Source organism: Carya illinoinensis, chromosome 13, assembly GCF_018687715.1.
Source record: "Carya illinoinensis cultivar Pawnee chromosome 13, C.illinoinensisPawnee_v1, whole genome shotgun sequence".
NCBI classification, from domain to species: domain Eukaryota; kingdom Viridiplantae; phylum Streptophyta; class Magnoliopsida; order Fagales; family Juglandaceae; genus Carya; species Carya illinoinensis.
The window spans coordinates 14723219-14745889 of record NC_056764.1 but is presented as its reverse complement, the minus strand read 5'-3'; the positions used below and the strand labels follow the sequence as shown (position 1 = coordinate 14745889).

The 22671-nt window shown below is 35.6% G+C and overlaps 2 protein-coding genes across 7 annotated transcripts; both read right to left on the bottom strand.

The window, feature by feature from the left end:
- Positions 1-724: 724 nt before the first annotated feature.
- On the bottom strand, positions 725-6987 carry LOC122291966 (ubiquitin-like protein 5). Of its 4 annotated transcripts, XR_006236818.1 has the most exons (3): positions 6633-6987; positions 3851-3892; positions 1943-2180 (listed from the first exon to the last, which is right to left on the bottom strand). XR_006236818.1 is itself a non-coding variant. In XM_043100044.1 (2 exons), exon 1 carries the CDS (start codon positions 6876-6878, stop codon positions 6657-6659), a length of 222 nt encoding a protein of 73 aa, XP_042955978.1. In that variant the 5' UTR covers positions 6879-6987; the 3' UTR covers positions 725-1855; positions 6633-6656. The 4 variants fall into 4 exon arrangements, 3 of the variants coding, with proteins under 3 accessions (XP_042955978.1, XP_042955976.1, XP_042955977.1); XM_043100044.1 differs by lacking the exons at positions 1943-2180; positions 3851-3892 and adding an exon at positions 725-1855; XM_043100042.1 differs by lacking the exon at positions 3851-3892 and having other exon boundaries at positions 6633-6978.
- A 1380-nt stretch (positions 6988-8367) lies between these two features.
- On the bottom strand, positions 8368-22582 carry LOC122291669 (serine/threonine-protein phosphatase 6 regulatory subunit 2-like). 3 transcript variants are annotated; one of them, XM_043099511.1, is made up of 20 exons: positions 22440-22582; positions 22193-22289; positions 21356-21459; positions 21081-21167; positions 20881-20956; positions 20592-20666; positions 20431-20484; positions 18644-18703; positions 18439-18555; positions 15101-15195; positions 14776-14984; positions 12956-13053; positions 12610-12713; positions 12266-12431; positions 11872-11994; positions 11240-11322; positions 10579-10720; positions 10409-10438; positions 10198-10268; positions 8368-9522 (listed from the first exon to the last, which is right to left on the bottom strand). In XM_043099511.1, the coding sequence occupies exons 2-20, from the start codon at positions 22229-22231 to the stop codon at positions 8694-8696; spliced, it is 2562 nt and encodes an 853-aa protein (XP_042955445.1). In that variant the 5' UTR covers positions 22232-22289; positions 22440-22582; the 3' UTR covers positions 8368-8693. The 3 variants fall into 3 exon arrangements, with proteins under 3 accessions (XP_042955445.1, XP_042955447.1, XP_042955446.1); XM_043099513.1 differs by having other exon boundaries at positions 8368-9519; XM_043099512.1 differs by having other exon boundaries at positions 22363-22515.
- Between the last annotated feature and the right edge of the window lie 89 nt (positions 22583-22671).

The following is a 22671-nucleotide window of genomic DNA, read 5'->3' as shown; positions in this document are numbered from 1 at the left end:
AAAAATTACTTCAAATATTATTAATTAGAACTTCAAGAATTTCAAAGCTTACCATAATATTATATTATGGGTGTTATACGTATCGTGTGTGTATATATAACTTTGTACGTACACATGTAGATCTAATATATTAATAATGAAAAATTTATTTTCAAGCCATTATATAGAGCACACTTAATAAAATATTTCCATACATAACTTGATTTAAAAAAAAAAAAAATCATTTTAAATTTTAAATTTTATAAATTAAATATCATCATTTATATACTAACGTGGAAGATATATATACTTTATACATAGATATAAATAACTCATAATGTCTACTATTAGAATGAGTCATAAGCATACACCATCGGACAGCATGTAATGGCCTTGTTGATTGAGATTGACAGTGGCACCTAAGCACGAGTGATGTGATTATTACCACTTGGAAAAAATCTTGAAACTGGGCAACGACATAATCACTGCTTACTTGAGCATGTCGTACACAAATGTCCAAATATCATTATGAATCAGAGGAAAATCTTTTCGGAAGTCTCTCTTTCCAAAAACCCTGTATATGTGCGTGCCCATCTGTTGACAAATCAGTGGCCGTCAGCTTATCATCAATCCACGTCACGATTAATTCCCATTCTCCTTTCGCCATGTTTATGGAGGGAAAGAACGAATAGTAGACAAATATTTCAAGGAAAAAGTAAAAACACAAGAAACAAAACACCAGAGGAAGACAAGCAAAATATCCCAAGCCGGCATTCTTTGTGTATTCTTTATGATCTAGATCTCATTCACAGCGAGAAACACAAGAAACTAAGCAAGAAAACCAAAGTACACCAAAAGTTGTATATATATTGTTCATTAAGAGGCTGTTTGATGATCAATTTGAGGAGCAAATTTTTCATTGGTGGTGGACCCAGCTACAAGTGGAAAATGCTTACGCCAGAAAACCATTAAAATGGTGTAAAAAGAAGGCAAAGACCAATATTCTTGCCGGGACACTCACTAGTTAAGTTGTAGCTCATTTCGAATGTGTGAAGAAGAAAAACTGGTGGTTTGAAAGAGATTTCTCATTTTTCTTGCACACAGATCAGCTGCATGAGGAAAACAACATATATTGGGGAGAGAAGAAAAAGCAGGTGCACAACAGTATTTGCATGCAAGATATTATATCAAATTTGCCATCATGATCAAAATGCCTAAATGAAATGCAACTGTCATTTACAGAGATTAAATGTTTGGTGTTTCAATTTGAATAAGTGTAGATTAATAAAGAAGTCTTTATAATAATATAGGAATATTTGATTCTAGCTTAATCTTTTTCCATGCCTCTCTATTCTAAGTACTGAAGAATAGTTTTCCAAAAAGAATAATCATATTTGAAGACTTTTACACCATACAACATCTACGTAGCATAGTTTAATTTAATAATTTAATATACGTAGCATAATAAATTAAATTATGTATAGATGGTATGTGGTATAAACACCTTCAAATAGCACTTTCCTTTCTTTAAAAATAGCCTGAACAGTTTTATTTTAAGGACAGCTTCAAGGTTGATAAATTGGGCCAATTAAAAAGTTTACGGGTTATAAAAACACTAACAAATGGCTTTTCAAAAAACACTAACGAATAAATGACGAATCCAAACCCCCCCCCCCCCCCCCCAGCGGGGGGCGGTATTAGTTTGGTCAACGTCGAGAACTCCAAACCATGGCCAGTCTAGTGCTCGGCTGACTCCCCATCGAACGGAGGTAGACGAATTTAAATAATTTTGAGGAGCAGCTGATTTGATATATTATATTATATTATGGGATTATAACTTGATACCGTATGTCTCTTATATCCTCCACATCGCTGTCTGTCAAAATACGGAAACAAATAAATTACACGAAACCACACTGGAGATGTGATTTATGCACACAAGCAAACAATAATGCCAAGGAAATGGTTTGCAGAATCAAAACAGAATTTTCACGTCAGAAACTTAAATCCACATATTACACAATAGAGACAAAAAGTCTGGAAGATATATGGTGTTCACATATCATATATTATATTATCTGCCCACTAACATAGTATATGGAAGGACAGAAATGTCACCATGCACAACATAATATATATTTCCCAACAACATTCCACCACATCCCAGATTGCAATGCATCTTTTTCATACGAATTTCAACCCTGTGAACATATGGAAAATAAGGGGGAAAAAAACAAAAAACACCACATTAGAGTTTGACCCCGAGAAAACCAAACTGACTATACAAGATCATTGCAATCGGTAGCAAAAGATAAGTAACTATTTAAGCATGAAACTTAATTGCAATTAATAATAGAAATGTAACAAGCAGACCAATGCATCAGATAAATTGGGACATCTATATGTTAGACTTGGAACAATCTACCGGATTCAAATTGTTACATCAGTAATTACAAAACTTTCATGTAAAGAAAAACAAACGAAAGACCTGCCAGCACCCCCTTCCCGTAAGATAGAGCTATTACTAACATTCAAAGCACAGTACCCGTTAAAAAGATTCATATCCTGAAATACCTCATTTATTGAAAACACCACCTAAAATGAACATAACTATTTTTGAAACATGAAATTGAGAACGTAAAGTAAAAACAAAAACTAAACCTACATGTAACTTTTTATCTAAAAATCATAAAAGAAAACTAAGTTCTTGTAATAGATCTACTCCTGGTCCTCCAGCTTTACATCCTCACAATCATCATCTATGATAGTTAAACATAGGAGAAAATAAAGAAACAAAAAAAAAAAAAAAAAAGAGTCCAATACTCAGTAAGTCAAAGGCTCCTCATAACAAAAATATATCATTCACAGATTCTCATAGCATGTCCATTCATCATCAACATGAGCGGAAACATACATAATCATGGCAATCATATAACGTGAATGCATAAATTACTTGTTTATCTTGTCTTTTACTTATTATATAGTGAACCCCACTTGAGTCCGTGACACCCCATAACTTGTCATAACATGGAGTGAAACACAATTGAGTCCGTATTTCAATTAACATAAGGTGAACCACACTTGAATCCGTGACACCGCATAACATAACTTGTGGTGAACACACTTAGGTCCATGTTACCCTTAACATAACTTATGATGAACACACTTAGGTTCGTGTTACCCTTAACATAAATTGTGATGAACACGCTTAGCTCCATGTCACCCTTAACATAACTTAGAGTGAAACATGCTTAGGTTTGTATTTCACTTAACATACGGTGAGCCACGCTTAGGTCCGTGGCACCGTCTTAACATAACTTGTGGTGAACACACTTAAGTCCGTGTCACCCTTAAACATCTTATCTTTCTTAATGCGTGAGAACTTATTGAATATCATGAACTTTTCTAGCATGGCATATACTTGTAGATGGCATAGCATAACATGGCATATTATGATCTGAACCTAAACATTCCATGGCTTACATGATCTGAGTTCTATATGAACTTTACACGACATACTTAAATACTTCATGACATTACATAGCATATATGATTTAATCTCTACATGAATATGGCATACATGATCTAACTACAACATGAACACGACATACATAATCTAGCTATTTTATTACATGGCATACTTGACTTAAATTATTATATCAACATTTCATGGCTTCCATGTGATTTTATTATCATTCACTCCATCAAACAACAAATTCATTCATACAAGCATAATGTCATAATTCATGAAAAATCGTGAAAGGAATCTAACCTTCACTTAGCTTGTAGCGTAGCGTAGACAAACATCATATTTTCATACACCATTAGAACATTTATGATACACATGCAATTATATTATCATACTAATTACCTCTTAGCGTTGCTTTCACAATCTCACGTCATAGCTCGTAACCTATACAAGACACTAATTGTCACTAACTTTTCTAGAACGACATGTTGCAGCATTCTAAATACCTAAAATCATCTATAGAGATAATTGACTAGGATCATTACATAATAATATTATTCAAAACTCATAACATCTTCCTTAACTTCTATTTAAAAATATAACTTAATTTCTTAAAAACATAGTTAAATAGAATAGACAATTAGAATATTAATTAAAATAATAGACTAAAAAGTATTCTTTAAAACCCTTTAAAAATAGGAAGGCCCAATTGAAGAAAACAGTCCACTTAAACACTCAAAACAGTTTCTGAAATATAGTAGATCAAGCCCAATTTAAAGTAATATGAAAGAAACCCCTTTAAGAAAATAGGGAGGCCCAAGGCCCAAGTGAGGGGCCAGCTCATGTAAATAAAACACACTTAGAGCCCATTTTGTCATATACCCTTATAAGGCCAGAAGTATAATTTGGCTTTTTGGAAACTCAACAGCAAAGGTTTAAGGGCACAAATGAAATTTCACCAACAATGAGACTCTAGAGACTTCTTACAGAAGTTAAAATATATGGTTTGAAAGTCAAGTTGGTGATACACAACAAAACTCAAGGAGTAGTTTTTTAGAATTAAACTCAGAACTACATAGATATTTTGAAAAAAGTAGAAATAAACCATAAAAAGCAACCCCATGTTTCAGTTTGACCGACTGGAAGTTAAGCCCAATGCCTACTTTCTTAAACACATAATTTCTTTCTAGAAACTCCAAAGGCTGGAATAAAGCAGATGAAGGTAAAAGACAGCAAGTGGTATTCAGCGAGAGTAAAGCAGATGAGAGAAAGGGTGCGAGGCAAGAGAGAGTTAGAGAGCTAGACCGAGAACTGGAAATCACGGGGAGAGAGAGATCCTGTCTGGGACTTACAGGAAAGGAGTGGGTTCGACGGGGTTGGGCTGGTCGGCGATTTCTGTGCAGCTGGGAGGTGGTCCGACGTACTTGTGGTGGTTGGAGGTGGATGGGAAAAGTGAAGCGGCTATGCGAGTGAGTTTTTCTCTTTGTTGACTGGATTTTCTTGTGTTTATTTCTGCAGGACCCGTGGGATTTTATAGACAAGAAGAACGGAGGATACATGGATGATCTGGAGATTGGATTAAGTTTGGTGTTGGGAGTTGGTTTCAATTTAGGGGTCTTATTCCAACTGGAAATCCAACAGGGGAAAACTTGGGATAGGGGAAGAAACCCAATCAAAAACAAACACCATCATAAAACGTATCTTAAAACATATCTGATAAAATAATAATAATAATAATAATAATAATAATAAAATCACACTTTTGGGGTCTGGGTGTTACACATGGCCCATGCAACAGAAAAATTGTGAAGAATGATGAGAAGAAAAGTTTCTAATTTTCAATTAAAAGGAAAGTACACCTGACTATAGTTACAAAGGATTTTTTTTTTTTTATATATAATTAAAAAAAAATCCTTATGTAGGTTACAACTCCTGTAGAAATTGAAAACACATGAACATAGATGCATTTTTCAAATAGCTAACAAATGTTGCACAGATCCTCTCTCAAAGTCTGCAGCCAAGCCCATTCATAGCCACTAAAAGGATTTCCAAGCAAACAAATAGCACTTGTTAAGTAAAAAACCAGATATAAATGATTGTATATACCATGTCAATATGGCGTGAAAGATCCCTGAACTTTCTCCTAGTAGTAGGAAATCCGGAGTTCATGTACGCAGTTCTGTTATCTCAAGCATGGAATATAGAGGTTGCAACTACTTATACCAAAAAGTATATCAAGAAACTATAGGAAAGGAAAGCAGCTGCGACATAAACAAAGGCCTTTAAAGCAAGTTTTCAAATTACTACTTCCTTTCCTCGCCACCACGCTCCATGTCTCCAACCAACTTCTCTTCCTAATCAACTTCACGATCAACATCTTATTACTGATATCATAATATTGTTCATATTAAATCTAGATGTAATAGGTATATATACCAGCCCTTCTGTCACTAAAATGGCCAGTATGGAATACCAATAGAAGTAAAATAAAATAAAATTTCCCCACAAGGTCTGCAAGTAGTAGCTACTCAAACGGCGGAAGAAATGAAAAGTTGCAAACAGCTTCGTTTCTCAGTCTCTCTATTAAAAGTCTTCGCCTTGTGTATCATAATTAACATGAGTTGGGGCTGTAAGAAGTAAGATGCAGGAGGATCACAATAAACTCTCAGTTCAATTACTAGCATGAAGCAGCTTAGCAACTAACCTTTAGTTCCTTTTTTTAAGTTAATAAGAGATTTCATTCCAAGTAAATAGGCATAGCCCAAGTACACAGGATGTATACAAGTGAGTACACCTAAATACAAGCTAAAGCAGTTTTCAGTTAGCGACTAACTCTCAGCTAAACCCTTAATTCTTAGTAGCTTTCATGCGCATTCACAAATAAAATCCATATTGCTTCTATTCTGAATGTTTTCAGCCAAACATTCAAACAAAACGACATCAACAAAATTGCAAGTGAGATGAATAAGACCCTGATCGTTATGGATTATGTTCAAAAGCACAAAGCAAAAAATAATCACAAGGAGCTTCATGTAAGAAACCTAAAATTAGTATTTTCTTTTCTAAATTGAAAAAAAAAAAAAAAAGCCAACACACAAAAGAAATGAGAAAAGATGTGAATATTTTTTCCTCGATTGAGAGAGAGAGAGAGAGAGAGAGAGAGAGAGAGAGAGAGAGATAATACCAAGAGTGGATGAGGGATTGGAGGTCAATTGTAGTAGAGCTCGAGGCCCATGCCGTCGTGGATCTCGTAGTCCTTAAGGGTGATGTGGTCCTTGTAGATGTTATACCACTTCTGTATACGGATCTTGTCGGCACGGGTGCCCGTCTGAGCGGCGACGAGCTTCTTGAGGTCACCGATGGTATCGTCTTCGTTGCACTTAACACGAACCTTCTTGCCAAGGCGATCGTTGAGCACCACCTCTATCATCTTCGCAGGCTTTTCTCTTCTCTCTCTCTCCACAAACCCTAATTTTCACGAATCGAATTGAATCGATATATGATTTGGAGGATGGCAATAAATAATACACGAGTCTTTCCCTCTCCTAGAGTCGGTCTCCTCTTTGCTTTTGTTGTCCTTTTTTGTCTTTTTAACTCAACGAAAGCACACGCAATTTGACCCAAATTTGAAATAAATAGATAGAATTGACTGTGTTTGTGATCGGATATTAAGCGATTTTATAAAAGTAAAATTATAAAGTAGTGTATTTTTATATATACGGTATATTTATTTTATAATAAAACTAATTTTATAATATATATTACATTAAATCATATTAATTTATAAATATATTTTTATAAAATTCTTTCATAGATTTTCATAGATAAAGTATTTTTCTTGTAATTATTTTGATGGTCTTTAGATGCTATCTCAAGAGACTTAAGACATTTTGAGATATTTGGAATATCTCAAAATTTTATAAATAATAATGAAATAGTTTGAATGAAGATGTTTTATTAGATCTTAGAAGATGTGATAAAAACAATTGAATAAAAATCTTAAAAATTATTTGAATATTATTTTTAATATTAATTTTCTTTTAAACTTTGTAAAAATTACGTTGATTTTTACATTTAAATAATGATTAAATAAAAAATTAAAATTTTAAAATTAAAGAATATTCTGCATTTAAGTGAGCTTTGAGAATTAAATTTGTATAAATTTTGATAATTTTAAAATTTATGAGAATTCTTATAATGTCCAAACAAGGCGTCAACGAATTGATAGTTTTTGGATTCAAAATTTCTAGATTTAGTAATAATTTTATAGAAAACATCTACTCATCATCTCATGATGTGGTATTAGATAATAAATTTATAAATGAAACATAATAAATAATCTAATTATCTAATGTCACTTCATGGAATGATGAAAAAATAATGAAAGAGCATTAATCAATTTTAAAATATATAGAAAACCATTAGGTTTTGGGGGGTGGGAGGAGCCCCTGGTTGGGAAGCGTATAACCCACATCTCACAAAACGAGCTCTCTCAATTTAGTCCTTTTAAAGTGTCATTTACAAATCAAAATGAAGCAAGAAATAAAAATAAAACAGTTAAAACGTTTTCTTATGATGATGCAGTATAGATAAAATAAACGAAAATGATATTTATGATCATAGAGTACACAAGCCACTCCTTTTAAAAAAAGTTTGTAAATATAAAATTTAAATAAAAAAAATTAATTTTTTAATAATAAACTTTTATATTTACTTGCTTTTTATAAAAAGAATACGCAACGTTCACACCAAATATCACCTCCCGTTGAATAAACAATGTAGACAGTGAATCTCACGGTACCAAGGGGGAGCACCCACTGGCACTACCAATTTGGTGGAGGCTGGCTCAGTTGTCCTATAATAATAACCAAAACAAAATAATCGGAAGTCCGTTTCCAGCATAAACCCACAACCAAAACTGCCCAATAATAAATAGATATTGAAAAAGAAGAGTGTTTTCTCTGGCAATAATAAATATGGATTATGATGGATCTGGGAAACCCCCATAAATCAGTAGCAGAAGGAAACAAAAACCTTGAACCATAAACAACAAGAAGAGTAATTAAAATAACTAATAAACAACAATAACCATGAACACAACCTACCGCCATCCAATCTTCCCCCCACCACCACCTGGTCTCCATCTGGAAACAAAATTACTGTACATATTTTTGCTGAAAAAAGGGCCTGATCCCGTCGGATCAAACTTTTAAGGTTGAAACAACCCTAAGCAGAGACAACGCAATTACTCTGACACAGTAACCTCTTGATCCACCCTCCAATAATTGGCATCATTGAACTCCTTCATTCCAGGTCCACCCTCCTCAGAATTCTCCTTCTCTGGCACCTTCTGTTTAATGTTTCTCTTCAATGGCCCTGCTTCCCCAACTATTCCCTCCTTGAGAGCCTGTTCCATAGCCTTCTCGGTACCTTCTAATTCAACACCTACAAACTCAACATCCTCTTCGAACAATGATGGAACAGCAGTAGACCTCTGACTTGAATCAATACCTACTGAACTATCACTAGAAGCTGTCGTGGTTGGAGAGCCATTTGGAATTATGGATACTTCACGTGAAAAGGAACTAGCATCGGAAGTTACTAATTGTGCTTGACCAGAAGGATTGGTGTCTGAATTGTAGTGATCCTCAAATGGGTTCACACTTGCACCACCAACTTGCACATCTGATGAATCGCCCCATCCCACCCAATCAGGGAGAGGCCTAGCTTCCAACAACTCCTCACCAGCAGATGTCTCGAACCTGAAGAAGCCCATATCATGGGAAGCACTCGCTAGTTCATTTTCCTTGTTCAAAAGCCCACCATTCATGGAACCACTCCCAGTAAACCCGTTCGGGAAGTTCGTATTGGAACTTGAAGTCCCATTGACAGGGTCTTTACTTTCAGCCAGCTCCTCGTCCTCACCAACCACCACTTCATCATCACTGCTGCTGTTACCACCATTTGAAGTTCCATTTAAGTTTATCTCATCCATTATCTCTGATGTGCTCACAGGTGCACTACCAATTCTGTCGTCTTGGAATGCAAACCAGTTTGAATTCGTGAAAAGACTACTGCATGAAAGGGAAAATGTTAAATTTCATCTTCCTGTTCAACATTATTAGTTCCACCAGAACAAGAACAGTAACTAATAATTAAAATGCACAAAGCTGAGCCAATATGAACCCCTTAAACCACCAAATACTTCTAAATAAGATTCTTTTATAAGCGAACATCATAACTAAACACTTGCATCAACAGCCAAACCAAATAGGAGTTAAAAAGTAAATAACAAAAGTCACAGATGTGTCGTTTCAAAGGGAGCTTTGGAAAGCAAATAAAGGAAATACTAACAAAGACCATATTTTACAGAGGTGTTGTACATTTTCATCTTCTTGTTTTCCCACAAGTATGATGTACATTTTAACTGTAGCTCACAGCCTGTGTATTTGCCCCAGATAATAATGTATAGCACTTTATTTGGTCGGCTTCTTCAAAGTATTTTTTGTTCCCTTACACTACTCTACTCTCCTTTCTCACTAGTACCAGAAGCAGTAGTTCACACAATGGGTGCACATTCCAAACTCTGAAAACAGGGTCCAGAAGGGGTTGGACTGGCAGATAGTGAGAAATGCTTCATAACAGCTATGAACTCTTGCTCGACAATATTCTCCCACTGAACTAATCAAAATAGTATGTAAGAATTCTTAGTGCTATATTTCTCTAAAGAAAATAATTTATAAACTAACCTCCCTTGATCATCGCCTAGCCTCAAGGATGATATTACAACTTCGGCAGATTCGTCGTCGAAGTATACATCCTGTATATTAAGAGCCAAAAAATATATAACATTCCTACACATACTAGATCTTCATACTTATTCAAGCTAAATAAGGCACATCAAACCTTTGCCTTTACATTCGAATCAGGAAAACTACTTCAATATAAGAAAATAATTACCTCATCATCACGATCAAGAGCTCCATGGTCCTGCAACCATGACATTCAAACATCAAACGAATTGCAAAACCAACCCCTCCACCCTCCCCAATCCAAAGGTTGGCAGAATGAAAAATTACAGATGAAAAAAGGATGGTAATATTATGATTAAAAAGCATCTAACTATAAACCTCTTCAGCATCTTCATTCCCATAGATTTTGTAGCGAAAGGCCTGGCTCAAATTATTTGCTAGGGCCGCTACATCATAATCTCTATCATGAAGATCATCATCATCACTGTCCCTTGTCCTATCTTGCAATGCGGTCGGACGACTGCAAACAGTAGGGAGAAAATTGGGGATGGAAGAATAAAACAAGAAAGAAGAAAGATCAGTGGCGTTAAATGCAGTGAAGAACATTACAAACAGACTAAAGTAAGGATCCAGACAAAAAGGGAAAATACAAACACAATTGACCTTTTTTCACTATACTAGAATAACACAACCGTAATGAAGTGCAATTGCACTCGGTGATAAAATGATATAAGTAACTTTATTTATGGGTAAATAAAATGATATAGATAACTGACTAGTCCCAATAATGCTTTTGAAGCTAAAATTTTCCATATAACAAACATTTCATTAAATTCCTCACTTCAGAACACTTCAAATCTCATAAGAAATCATTTTGAAGTCTGTTATCAGAAATATCCTGTAAATCACAACTCAATTATGCACAATACTCCGTAATTTTCAATATGTTACGAAAGCCTCCAAAATCTCATACTTGAAAAATTGCTTAATTTGAATAAATCTAGAACATGCATAGCACATAGATGAAACAAGATCATACCCACAAGCCCATCGATAGACATTTTCAACCATATTGCGGTCCTGCAGAATGGTAGCCTGCCACTCATTCCATTGACTATTTTCCTATAAAGAACAGATGAAAATAGTTGCGTTAGCATGGATATTAAAAAGAAAAGCGTGTCCATTTGTAAGAGATACTGCAAAATTATCCTTATATGTGTCCAAGAGAAGTTCTTTTGACTTCTTCTTCTTCAAAGTTCTTTGATTTTATCAAGGATAGATACCAATGTTGCACCCAATACCACAGACAATAAGAGGAAATACAGACATTGCAATATTAAAAAAAATGAAGATCACATAACTTTTTAGGAACACATAAAAAGCATGATCTAAAGACAAGTTCAAAACAAATCATCTAGTCAAGGTTAAATAACAATAATTCACCAACTACAACACACATAATTTGATAAGAAAATACACACTGAAAGAGACGGTTTTTACAAAACTCCTGCTATTAGTCCGGGCACCAAGGAAGTGGTCTAAATATATCTTCCACCCAGGAAACTTTACTTTCCAGGTAAAGCATAGCACATAGCAGAATTACTTTGGGAAGGACATAAACCCAGCAACTCCTAACATACCCTTAAACCTCTTCCTCCATCTATAACCCACCTGAAGACATGCCTGAATGTGGGTCTGACTGTTTCCCAACTGAACAAGCTTATTAGAAATTCGTGTAATGTGTCCAAGGTTTCCTATGCGAGGCATCTGTTTTCCAGCAGCAGGTATTGTTGGCTACAAATTCAGGGAAAGTTAAAAATAATAAGAATTTCTGGCACAATCAATAGCTAAAGAGAACATAAATGACTCTGCATGTAACCATGTGCTATTACAGATGATAAGTACATTAATTTCATCATATACAATTGAAAGGAAACTAAAGATGGATAGATTGTAAATCTACAATTTTCCTTTGTACTTTTTTCGATAATTATTGTCCTTTTTTATCTTGTTTCACTCATTGGATGTGCTATAGTGGTATTTGAGAATCATAAAAGATAGTGACCTGATTACTGTCACCAGAAAGTATAGGATGTTTATCTGTTTGGAGAATCTTTCCAATCAAATCACACTCTCGAAGAAGATGATTGACGATACCATCACTCTTGCTTTCCAAGCATGACAATATGATACTCTCTACATGGTGATGCAGCGAGTTATTGAATGGATACCTGCATTCATTAAACGCATAAAACTAACAAAACCATGCATCTTCAATCTAACCCAAAAAACAAAAACAATTCTTGCACAAAGAGATCAAGCTTCATCTGGATAACTTGACCACTCATACAACTCATCAGAAAAAGCTAGACTACTCATGTATTCAGAATGAAAAAATGAAAAAATTACTCGAAGAAAAGATCAATGACTCGTCGAATGGTCCCTGAGCTGACCAATTCGTTCTCTGCAGAATCATTGGCAGTTTTCCATAGCACAGCAATGAACTCCACAATCTGGAAAGAATAGTAAAAAAAAAAAGGGGGAAAATAAAGTTGGAATAAAAAAGACAACAATAAAGTCAGTTTCTGGCACAAACGAGTTTTAACCTGAAATAAAAATGACGCAACAATTTCCAAATCTTGACTATGCGCTTAGGATATATGACAACCAAATCTGTTAGTTTACTCCACTGAAGATCAAAATTGGGAGATTAGGGTTTCTGCATATTAAACTTATAATAAAGAAACAAACCAACCTTTAACCGATGCTTCCCAAGAGGAGGCCTCAATTCTCCATACGTTGTAGGCAGTTTCTTCTCATCAGATGACACAATCAGAAGTGTAAGCAAGTCACCTGTACAATAATAGTAAAAATGAAGGTTTGAAAAGCATAAAAACAGCAGTGTTTGTGAGGCTACTAAGTGGTATTCAATATGGCTTGTCTGGAATGATAATTATAGCTGCAGGATAGATTGAAGTTGTCAGTCTTAAAATTTAAGTTCCAATTTTTGCGCTCCCTCTTCGTTGGGGGCACTTTTTTCCCTGTTCCTTTTGTGGGACTCTCCAGATTTAAAAGTAATTATGGACCTTCCAGAAATTTTAAACACTCTGTATTATGATAAAGCATTGTTGTGTCCATGCGGCATTCAATTTATCCAACATCCTCGTTTGTTTCACCATATCTAGTGTCTTCCCAATGGCAGGACTCCAAAGAAGAGTAGCATATGTACCCAATGATGGCATGTAATGACCCAAGGAAAGCCCAAGGCACATTGTGGACTTGAACTCCAAAAGATAACAATTGGAGCTCTTTAAAATTATTTTAAAGCCCAGTTCCACCTAGTAAGGAACCAATGTAGGATTTGTCACTCAGTCCCACCTTTATCAGACTCATTTGCATCTATCAAACTTCTCTCACCCAATATGGGACTTAGCATGGCATTACAATCTCTCCCACTTAAATCCCTAGCGTCCTCATCAAATAATGGTATGGCTCAAGTCCCACATGTCTGGTTAGAATTGATTCCAATACCATTAAAATTCACTATTTAAATCAGGATCAACCTATCAACTTGTAACGTCGTTTTAAATTTAATTATTCCCAATCATTAGATTCAAATCCCAATTGCCATGGTATCTTTATATCCTTATGTTTCATACACGATCTATCTTAAGTAATTCTATAAATTGTTACATGGCATGTATTCATCTTGTTCATCTTAGAGTTCAAATGGCAACAAGTGTTAAATAAGAAATTCGCATCATATCAATCTCATGAAAGTTACCCACCTTTGTTTGGCTATCTCATCTCCTAAACTAGAAACTATTTTTCAAGAAAACAAGGAAACAGAGCAAATATGATACATTTTTTTATGAGTACGAATATGCTAAATAACCAAATGTAGAACGCATGAAAGCAAACAAAGCAATATAGAAAAACCCAACACCATGTACTTGGAAAGAAGGCCTTCTCACTTCCATTCACACCAATAACGAAAAAGAGATCTAAGTTTGACAAACAATTCAGAAATGTAATGCTTCTTGACGACCATCAAGCAACATAAAAGAACATAATTCACATAGCATTTGTATGTTCTCTAGCTACTCACTACCCATTTATTGGTTATCTTTGGATTCCAGTGTTATATTACACGTGGCCAAGTGTGGTGGACTTCACCATGTAAATGAATCAAACGCAAGGAAGCCAAGCGAAAAGTAAGTTGCTTAACATATTTTATCATATCGTGAAAACATGTAATACAGTACATATTTAAAACGAACTCAGATATCTTTGAATTCATGTTGGAAAAAGTTCGCTCTGAATTGAAAAACAAAATAATTAAGTTGAGATAATGTAGCATCCCCTTCTAGCAAGAATTCTCTCTTCCCGGCCAAGAAAAAATGGGCAAGCATATAGTCAATTGTGTTATGTAATAGGAATGTAATAGATGCACAATTATTTTATAGGGAGTACATCAAACAGCACATTTGGCATGAGAAGAAATAATCAACTAGGTGAACATTTTAACGAATTTCAGTTTAAAACACCTAAAGTAAAATACATTGAAAAACTCACCAAGTTTGGGGAGCATTGCACCAATCGTCTCAGGGTTCACAGAGATTGGAGGCTCATACATATGTTGAATTCGAAAAGAATGAAACATGGGAGAAGCTGTTGCAGATTTGTTTGGGTCTAACAATGAAATACAAACAGAAAGCGAGTGGACAAGGCAAGATTTCGAATGCGAGTCTTCCAATGCATGACCAAATATCCTTGCAACAAAGCTGACATACATAACAAATTCAAAACATCTTTCTAAAATTTGAACAAATAAATAATAATGTACATTTGCACCTGCCTGTGTTCAATTGACGAACCGAAATGCTATCTCAATACAAACCTTGGGCTAGAAAGTTTGGAGGCCAGGGCTGATGAGGCATTTCGTGTTATGGCACATAGTGTTTCAGCCGCATTAGCATGAACCTCAGGAGGACTCTGGTCCAAGTAAAATCAACTATTAGATAATAACAGAAAATGCCAGACCAGCAGGTTATAGCAGAATATGATAAACCTTGTCACAAACATTTTTGTAAAAAAAAAAAAAAAAATTATAAATATCCACAGGATGTATACAAGAGAAGACACCAATCAAGAACTAGAAAATCATGAAAGTTAAGTCAGTTGAAATTTATAGAAATCGTTCAAGGAAAAAAAAAAAAGAAAAAGGAAAAAGAAATCCATAGCCATCACTCATGACATTAGTATGGCAAAGAAGCATATAAGTTCATCCAACGAGCATTCTGTCTTCAAAGTTCCAATCGATCCTTTCCCTCCAAATGCACCACAATAGACATATGAGACCATCTTCCATATTGCTACAATTTGCGGGATGCAGTATAGACCTCTTCAATTGGCAAGGATATCAACCAACTTCCAAGGCATAACACAAGCTAGCCCCACTCTACTGGAGATATCATCCCATAGGGCCTAGCCACCACACAGTAAAGAAGCAAATCATCCGGTCCCCACTTCTCCTACACATGCAACACCAGTCAATTACTATGATCCATCTTTTCCTTAGGTTGTCCATGATCAGAACCTTCCCCAAAGAAGCTGTTCAAATGAAGAAAGTGGCCTTAAGAGGCGCCTTAGTCCTCCACATACTACAAGGAAAAGGATTGCAGTGTTGACTAGTAATGGCCTCATAGAATGAGCGGACATAGAATTTCCCTTTTCAGGAAGGGATCCAAAAGACATTATCGCTTCAGATTGCTTCCTCCATCCCTGGCTCCTACAGAATATAATAGATTAAAGAAGTCAGAGAATACACCAATTTTCCAATCTTGGGCTTCCCTCAGAAAAAATAACATTCCACTGCAGAAAACCTCCAGCAACTCCCAATAAATCAACCACTGAAGCTTCCTGCTCACGCACTATTCAGAACACTGCTTTGGAAAAGAGACTTTTAGGGCTCTATCTCCACACCATATATCATGCCAAAATATGATCCTATAGCCATATCACCGACCACAAATATGATATGTCAATAGAAAAACCCCATCCTCCTCTAATATTAATTTTCCTTTTATAGGTTATCCTCCTCTAATATTCTTCCACAACCCCACACCATATGCCCCATGTACCACATTGGAGCACTCCACCCACCCCCCCCCCCCACCCCAAAAGAAAAAAAAAGCAGCCCCCACAGTGCTCCACTATCCTTGGGGTCGATCAGCACTCTCCACAATGCCTTGTCCCAAACTTATAACCTACTCCAATGCTCCACTTTGGTGCTGCTTTATCTCATCCTCACGAACTATATTGCTAGTCCCTAATTGTTTTTTTATTTGTATTTGTTAGTCCCTAATATATAAGGGTTTATTTTGGTCCTTAGACTTCAAAAAGTTCTACTAACATTGTTGCAATTATTTTTTTGATCGGTAATCAAGAAGTTTTATTCATCATAAATGGCAAATCCCAAGTACACATGGCATATACTTGAAAGATACCTATCTAGAGTTTACAATCGAAATAAGAAGAGTTTTGCTATATAAAAACACATTCGCATACTAATCTGTGTACCAATACTGATTCATTCATACTTAAAATTTAAATTAACACTGTTTTTAATAAAATCTACTTTTTGACCAATCACATCACATTAGTGCACAATTATGCTTGTAACTATATTTTTCCAATAAGAAAGTCATGGACATTTAGTTCATTACATACAATGGCTCCCACCCAAGAAAACAAAGTTTTGAAGAAAAAAACTTTCAGCTCCCCCATTGTTCTCTCATGGTCTTCAAAACTTCTATCATTTCTCTCTTGCCATATGCACCAACACATGCATATGGGTACCATTTTCCATATTACTACCACCCGTGAATCTCCTCAAAGTCCTCTCCGGCAAGCTAGAAAATCCACCAATCTATGGGGCATGACCCATGCTACTCCAAGACCCGTAAAGAAATCTGCCCACATGGTCCTAGCCACCTCACAATGTAGAAACAGATGATCAACTGATTCCCCATCTTTCTTGCACATACAACACAATCCATTACCATTACTCGACGTCTTCTTAGGTTATCTATGGTGAGAATTTTACCTAGTGCTGCTGTCCACACAAAGAACGCTGCTTTTGAAGGAGCTTTCGTCTGCCAAATGCTTTTCCAAGGGAAATTGAGCATGCCTGGGCTGGATAAAACTGTGTGAAACGATCTGACCGTGAATTTACCTTTCTTTGAGGGACTCCACAATATCCTATCCATGGAGCCCTCTGTCATGCGTATTGAATATAGTGTTGCATAGAATTCTGTGATAACCTCCAACTCCCAATCTTGTGCTGCCCTAGAAAATTCCACATTCCAATGAGGGACGCCATTAGAGAAAACCAACAAATCCGCTATCACTGCATCCTTGACTTGTGCTAACTCGAATATGGTGGGGAAGTTGTCTTTGAGGCTCCGTTCACCACACCATTTGTCATGCCAGAATCTAACTCCCGACCCATCCCCTACTACAATATACATTGTTGCTATTATAATTTTGACCAAATGAGGTGCTATCAATTTGACCAATAATACCATCATAAAATGGCTTCAGCGACACATCAGTGCTTACCAAGTCATCAACTTTTGTGGCAGTATTGTACTTGGGCTATGCCCATTCTTTCATTCCTTCTAATAAAAATTATTTTCCCTATAAAAATTCCAATCTAGGTACTCGATAGGAATCTAAGATATAATTTAGCATAAATTATTATGAGCCCAAAGGTAAATGCTAGAAAAGGCACTAAAGCGAGCCAGTAAAACCTTGTGTACATGCTACACCCAGGTAAGGTGGCAAAAGCATATTTGAAAATAAAACGGCTGATTGGGAATCCCAGAGTGGGCCCGTCATATATACACAACCACCTAGATTCTAAGCTTCCATTCAGCGTAAATCAAAGGAAGCTGTGGCTCAATAGCATTCTAATAATGAGCATAAAATTATTGGAGATTCAAAGGTGGGACATGCAGAATTTGCTGAACTTAAAGAATCTTAAACGGATGTACTGGTCAACTAGGGTTCTTTTCATATATATATATATATATATATATCAGGCATAGTGGTGAAACTCTAACTAAAAAGACACATTAAATGCCAATGGCTCCTAAATGATGTGCATGTGTGCTCAGCAAGTAAGCATGAAAAGGCATTACTGAACCTAAATTAGAAATGCATTATGGCACTTACTGATGGACTCAGTTTATCCACAATCATTTCTAGCAGATTGCTATCAGCCAACCATTGCATAACATCTACGTAGTTGGGATACACATGGTCATTGGAGCCTACAAGTCGAACCAAGACCTGCATTAAAAGACCACCTCAGACCAATTTAAATGTAAAATGCAGAACTTATAAAAACAATATAGCCAATGTAGTAGAAAGGTTTTACCTCCATGATAGATGTAATTCCTATCAAATCAACCAAATGGCGAAAAACGTCCTGATGAGCCTGTAATGATCAACTAATGTGTGAATCCAATATAGTTTCCTAGGCCATAAGGACGAGAGAGAGAGAGAGAGAGAGAGAGAGAGAGAGAGAGAGAGAGAGAACATTTTCTGTAGATGTTAAAGAAAGTAATCCACTATCATGCCTGTTTCTGACAGGCAAGAGGTAACTAGATTTGAAGGCATTTTTCCTAAAGGTACCAAACCAGAGTGAATATCTTAAGAGTTAGTAAACTAATCAGAGATCCGGGAACAGTTTTCACATGATGTCAAGATTCCCATCAAATAGATATATAACTTTCAAAGTGCATTAAATATTGCAGATTAAATCAACATGGCCTTAGCCACAGAAACATTAGGCAGTTGAATCCCATTTTAGTTTTAGGAGGTTCAGAAAAATATAAGCGCAAACTTTAATGTTCATTAACCAACTAAGCAAATTAGCTAATACCCAAAATAAGAAGGCACTTAAGGCTTAAAATCTTAAATTCTGAGATTCTTCTCTATTTTCACATGTCAGTCAAAAACTAATGAGCAAAGTTTAAAAAAACGAAAATTTTTATGCAGTAGATAATTCTAAAGAACTAGCATCTGGAACTGGTGATCAAAGCACTACTGCTTGACTGCACCGAGCCATTAAATAAGCATGGCTTTAGCCACAGAAACATTAGACAGTTGAATTCCATTTTAGTTTTTGTAGTAGTTCAGAAAAATATAAGCACAAACTTTTATGTTCATTAACCAACTAAGCAAATTAGCAAATACGCAAAAGAAGAAGGACAAAGCCTTAAAATAAAGCATTTAAATTCTGAGATTCTTGTTTATTTTCACTTATATGTCAAAAAATAGTAACCAAAGTTTAAAAACGAAAATTTTCATGCAGTAGATGATTCTAAAGATCTAGCATCTGGAACCGCATTAGTGCTTGACTGCACAGAACCATGTGATACAAGAAGAAATTTCATGCTAGAAGAAGTTCCAATGCAACTTTGGTTGGCAGGTTTTAACAAAAAAAAAAAACCCAAAAAAAATAAAAGATCGCCGTATTGGTGGTTATGCAAGAAGAACGAAATACCAGCTACAAAAAAACACCATATGAAAGCAATACAAATAAAGGAGACACTAGTTGACACACTAAATATAAACATACATACATGGGAAAAAGATTTAAGAAGTGCTCCATAATATGCACAGTAATTCAAATACAAAAAAGCAACGCCACCACTCTTTTGCAACAAACAGAAAAGATGGCTTCAAAAATGTACTGGGTAGCCACACAATAGCAATGGATAAGAAATAAGTGAAACCAATTTGACGGTCTCAAAAGTTACTGTATTCAGAAGTATATAGTTATGTTATCAAAAGATCTATCACCACCAGAATGAAACAAGCTTGGTATCACAAGTCACCATTGCCTAAAAAGGTGCCAATAATAGCAAAGAACTCAATCCCTTCACTTTGAGTCAAACAACATTGCTGGGGGAAAATACAATGTGAAGTCATCAATAATTTTATGCCCACAAGCTACAACCACAAGTTGTTCAGAGGGTGCAGTTGACCACAACATAAAGCATACATTAAAGTCAGGCACATTCAATTGATGCTTGCCATGAACAGGAAGTAATAGTTTCAATTTAGAAGCACACCATCATTTCCAGAATGTTGGAAGAGTTCACAACAAAATCTAAAACTTTCAATCATACAACATGCTGATTTAAGAAAGTTGCTTACTTGGACATAATTCATAAGTGGGACCGTCTTCCGTATCATAAGGCATACAACAACCTAACATGAGAACCAAAAAAAAAAAAACAGGGCTTCAAGAATTCCATCAACTAGAGCAGAAGTGAAATATCAAACAATCCAAAGTTCCTTCTATCATCGTGGCATACCTTGCTAAAATACCCAGCCAGCAAGGTACTATGCGGACGATTAGGTTCCAAGAAGGAGAAGAGCAAATTCATCAGCTGCAATCACAGGGAAAGAAAAAGAAACCAATATCAAAACCTATTTTTATAGGTAAAATAAAATTTTATTGAATCACATAGATAGGTAAAGCCCAAGTAGACATGAAGTATACAAAGGAGAGGACCTAATTACAAGTTAGGAGCTAGAAATGGGAAACCATAACAACCTCCATCCTTATAGATAATGTGATCATGAAAAACCGTAAACATGTACCTCCTCTTCCTCAACCAAAGTTTTCAAAATAACATCAATTTCACATGTGAAGATCTCACAGGCAATGAATGGAAACCTACAGCATGAAAAAAAAATTATGATTGAAAATCAGAAGAAAGGTAGAAAATTTCAGAAAACAGAGAGCTTTCAATTTGAAAATATAAGAAGATTCATTTCTTTATCAAGTCAGAGTAATATACTTGAAGACTCGTTTGCTTTCAGCATCCTCTGGGGCTTCTTCAACAATATAGCCCAATAACTGCTCCACCTGGGCTCTATCCCGTAGACTGAAACATAAATATCACGTAGTTTCCAGGATTAACTTCTATATTATCCAATAAACAGCATACAGTTAATATCAATTCCGTTGACTTCCAAGCAAACCGACTATTTAGAAATTGGATGGGAAAACAAGGTAATATAGATGATAAAGTTGATAAAAACACGTTTCAAGAGAATGGAGAAGAAATGCTACAAGTTAATGAGCCGACTGTTTAATGCTTTGCATTCTTGAATTATTTCTTCTTCATCCAAAAGCTCTTCCAAAGTGAAATTCTCCTTGTCCAATAGTGACTCCACCTGTATACAAGAAAAACACAAAAGTTTGAATAAGTTGGAGAGGAAGATCATATGGGGACAATAGTAAAGAGCAATGCCAGCAATCAAACCCAGGCATTAATAGGTTCCTACACTAGAATTTCTCGTGATAAGTACCTCTAATTCCTTGAAAAACCATTCAAATTCCTAGATATTTTTCTGGATTCAAATTCATAAGACCAAAAGCTTCTAATAGACAAGGTTCATTCCAAATTTCCAGCAGCCGAAAGAAGGTGAAATGGAGTTTTGTAAAGAAAAACATGGATTCTACAACTTTAACTACATGCAGATTAATTTAGGCTATACTGATGCGCAAACGAAAAACCCAGAGACTGAACCCCTCAAATCTCTAGATTACAGAAAACCACAAGAAGTAAGCCACTAGAAGAAATTCATAATATAAATAAAAACGTTGCGGCTAAAAACTAAACATATTCAACAAACAAAACTAGTACAACTCAGGTAAATTAGTCCAAAGCAAATTGGAATGAAACATATCATCCAGTTGAAACAACAATTATACGGTCAACAATTAATAGAACCAAAACGAAACTAGTTTTCCATTTCCAAGAACAAAAGAAGAAATATGCCGCAGAAAACATGGGAAAAAAGAAAGAAAGAAAATCTAAACATGGCAGTCTATTTCATAGACATACAAAGCCAGCGAATTAGCATTATTGAGAGTCAAATACCATTCGGGTTTAAAATCACTTACGGGTGAGGAGGCAGAGAGAGATGTGATCTTCCAAAACATGTCGAAGAAAGAGATTCAGCAGAGCTCGAAGCAAGAGCTGCACAGATCTGTAAAATCCCTGGACACACGAGGAAATCTAGGTCAGGAAAAGACGCGGAGAGCTCGAGATTCGAGTGAGCTGAGACACATACAGACAGACAGATAGAGAGAGATGCTTGAAGCTGGAAACCCTATTTTTTTGCGAGAGAGAGGGAGATGGAAAAGAGACCTTGGCCGTGAAGATCGAGAGAGAGAGAGAGAGAGGACGAAAAAATCGCAGATAAACAGAAGAGCTAATTGCTGAGGGGTCGCAAAAGTACATCAGTTTGGTACTCCAAAATTCCCACAACATTCATCTTATTATGTTTGCATATACTTCCTTTAAATTAAATATCCCTAATATTCACATCCAATCAATTTCTTTCTTTTTTTCACCATTTTTTTAAGAAAAATATATTATT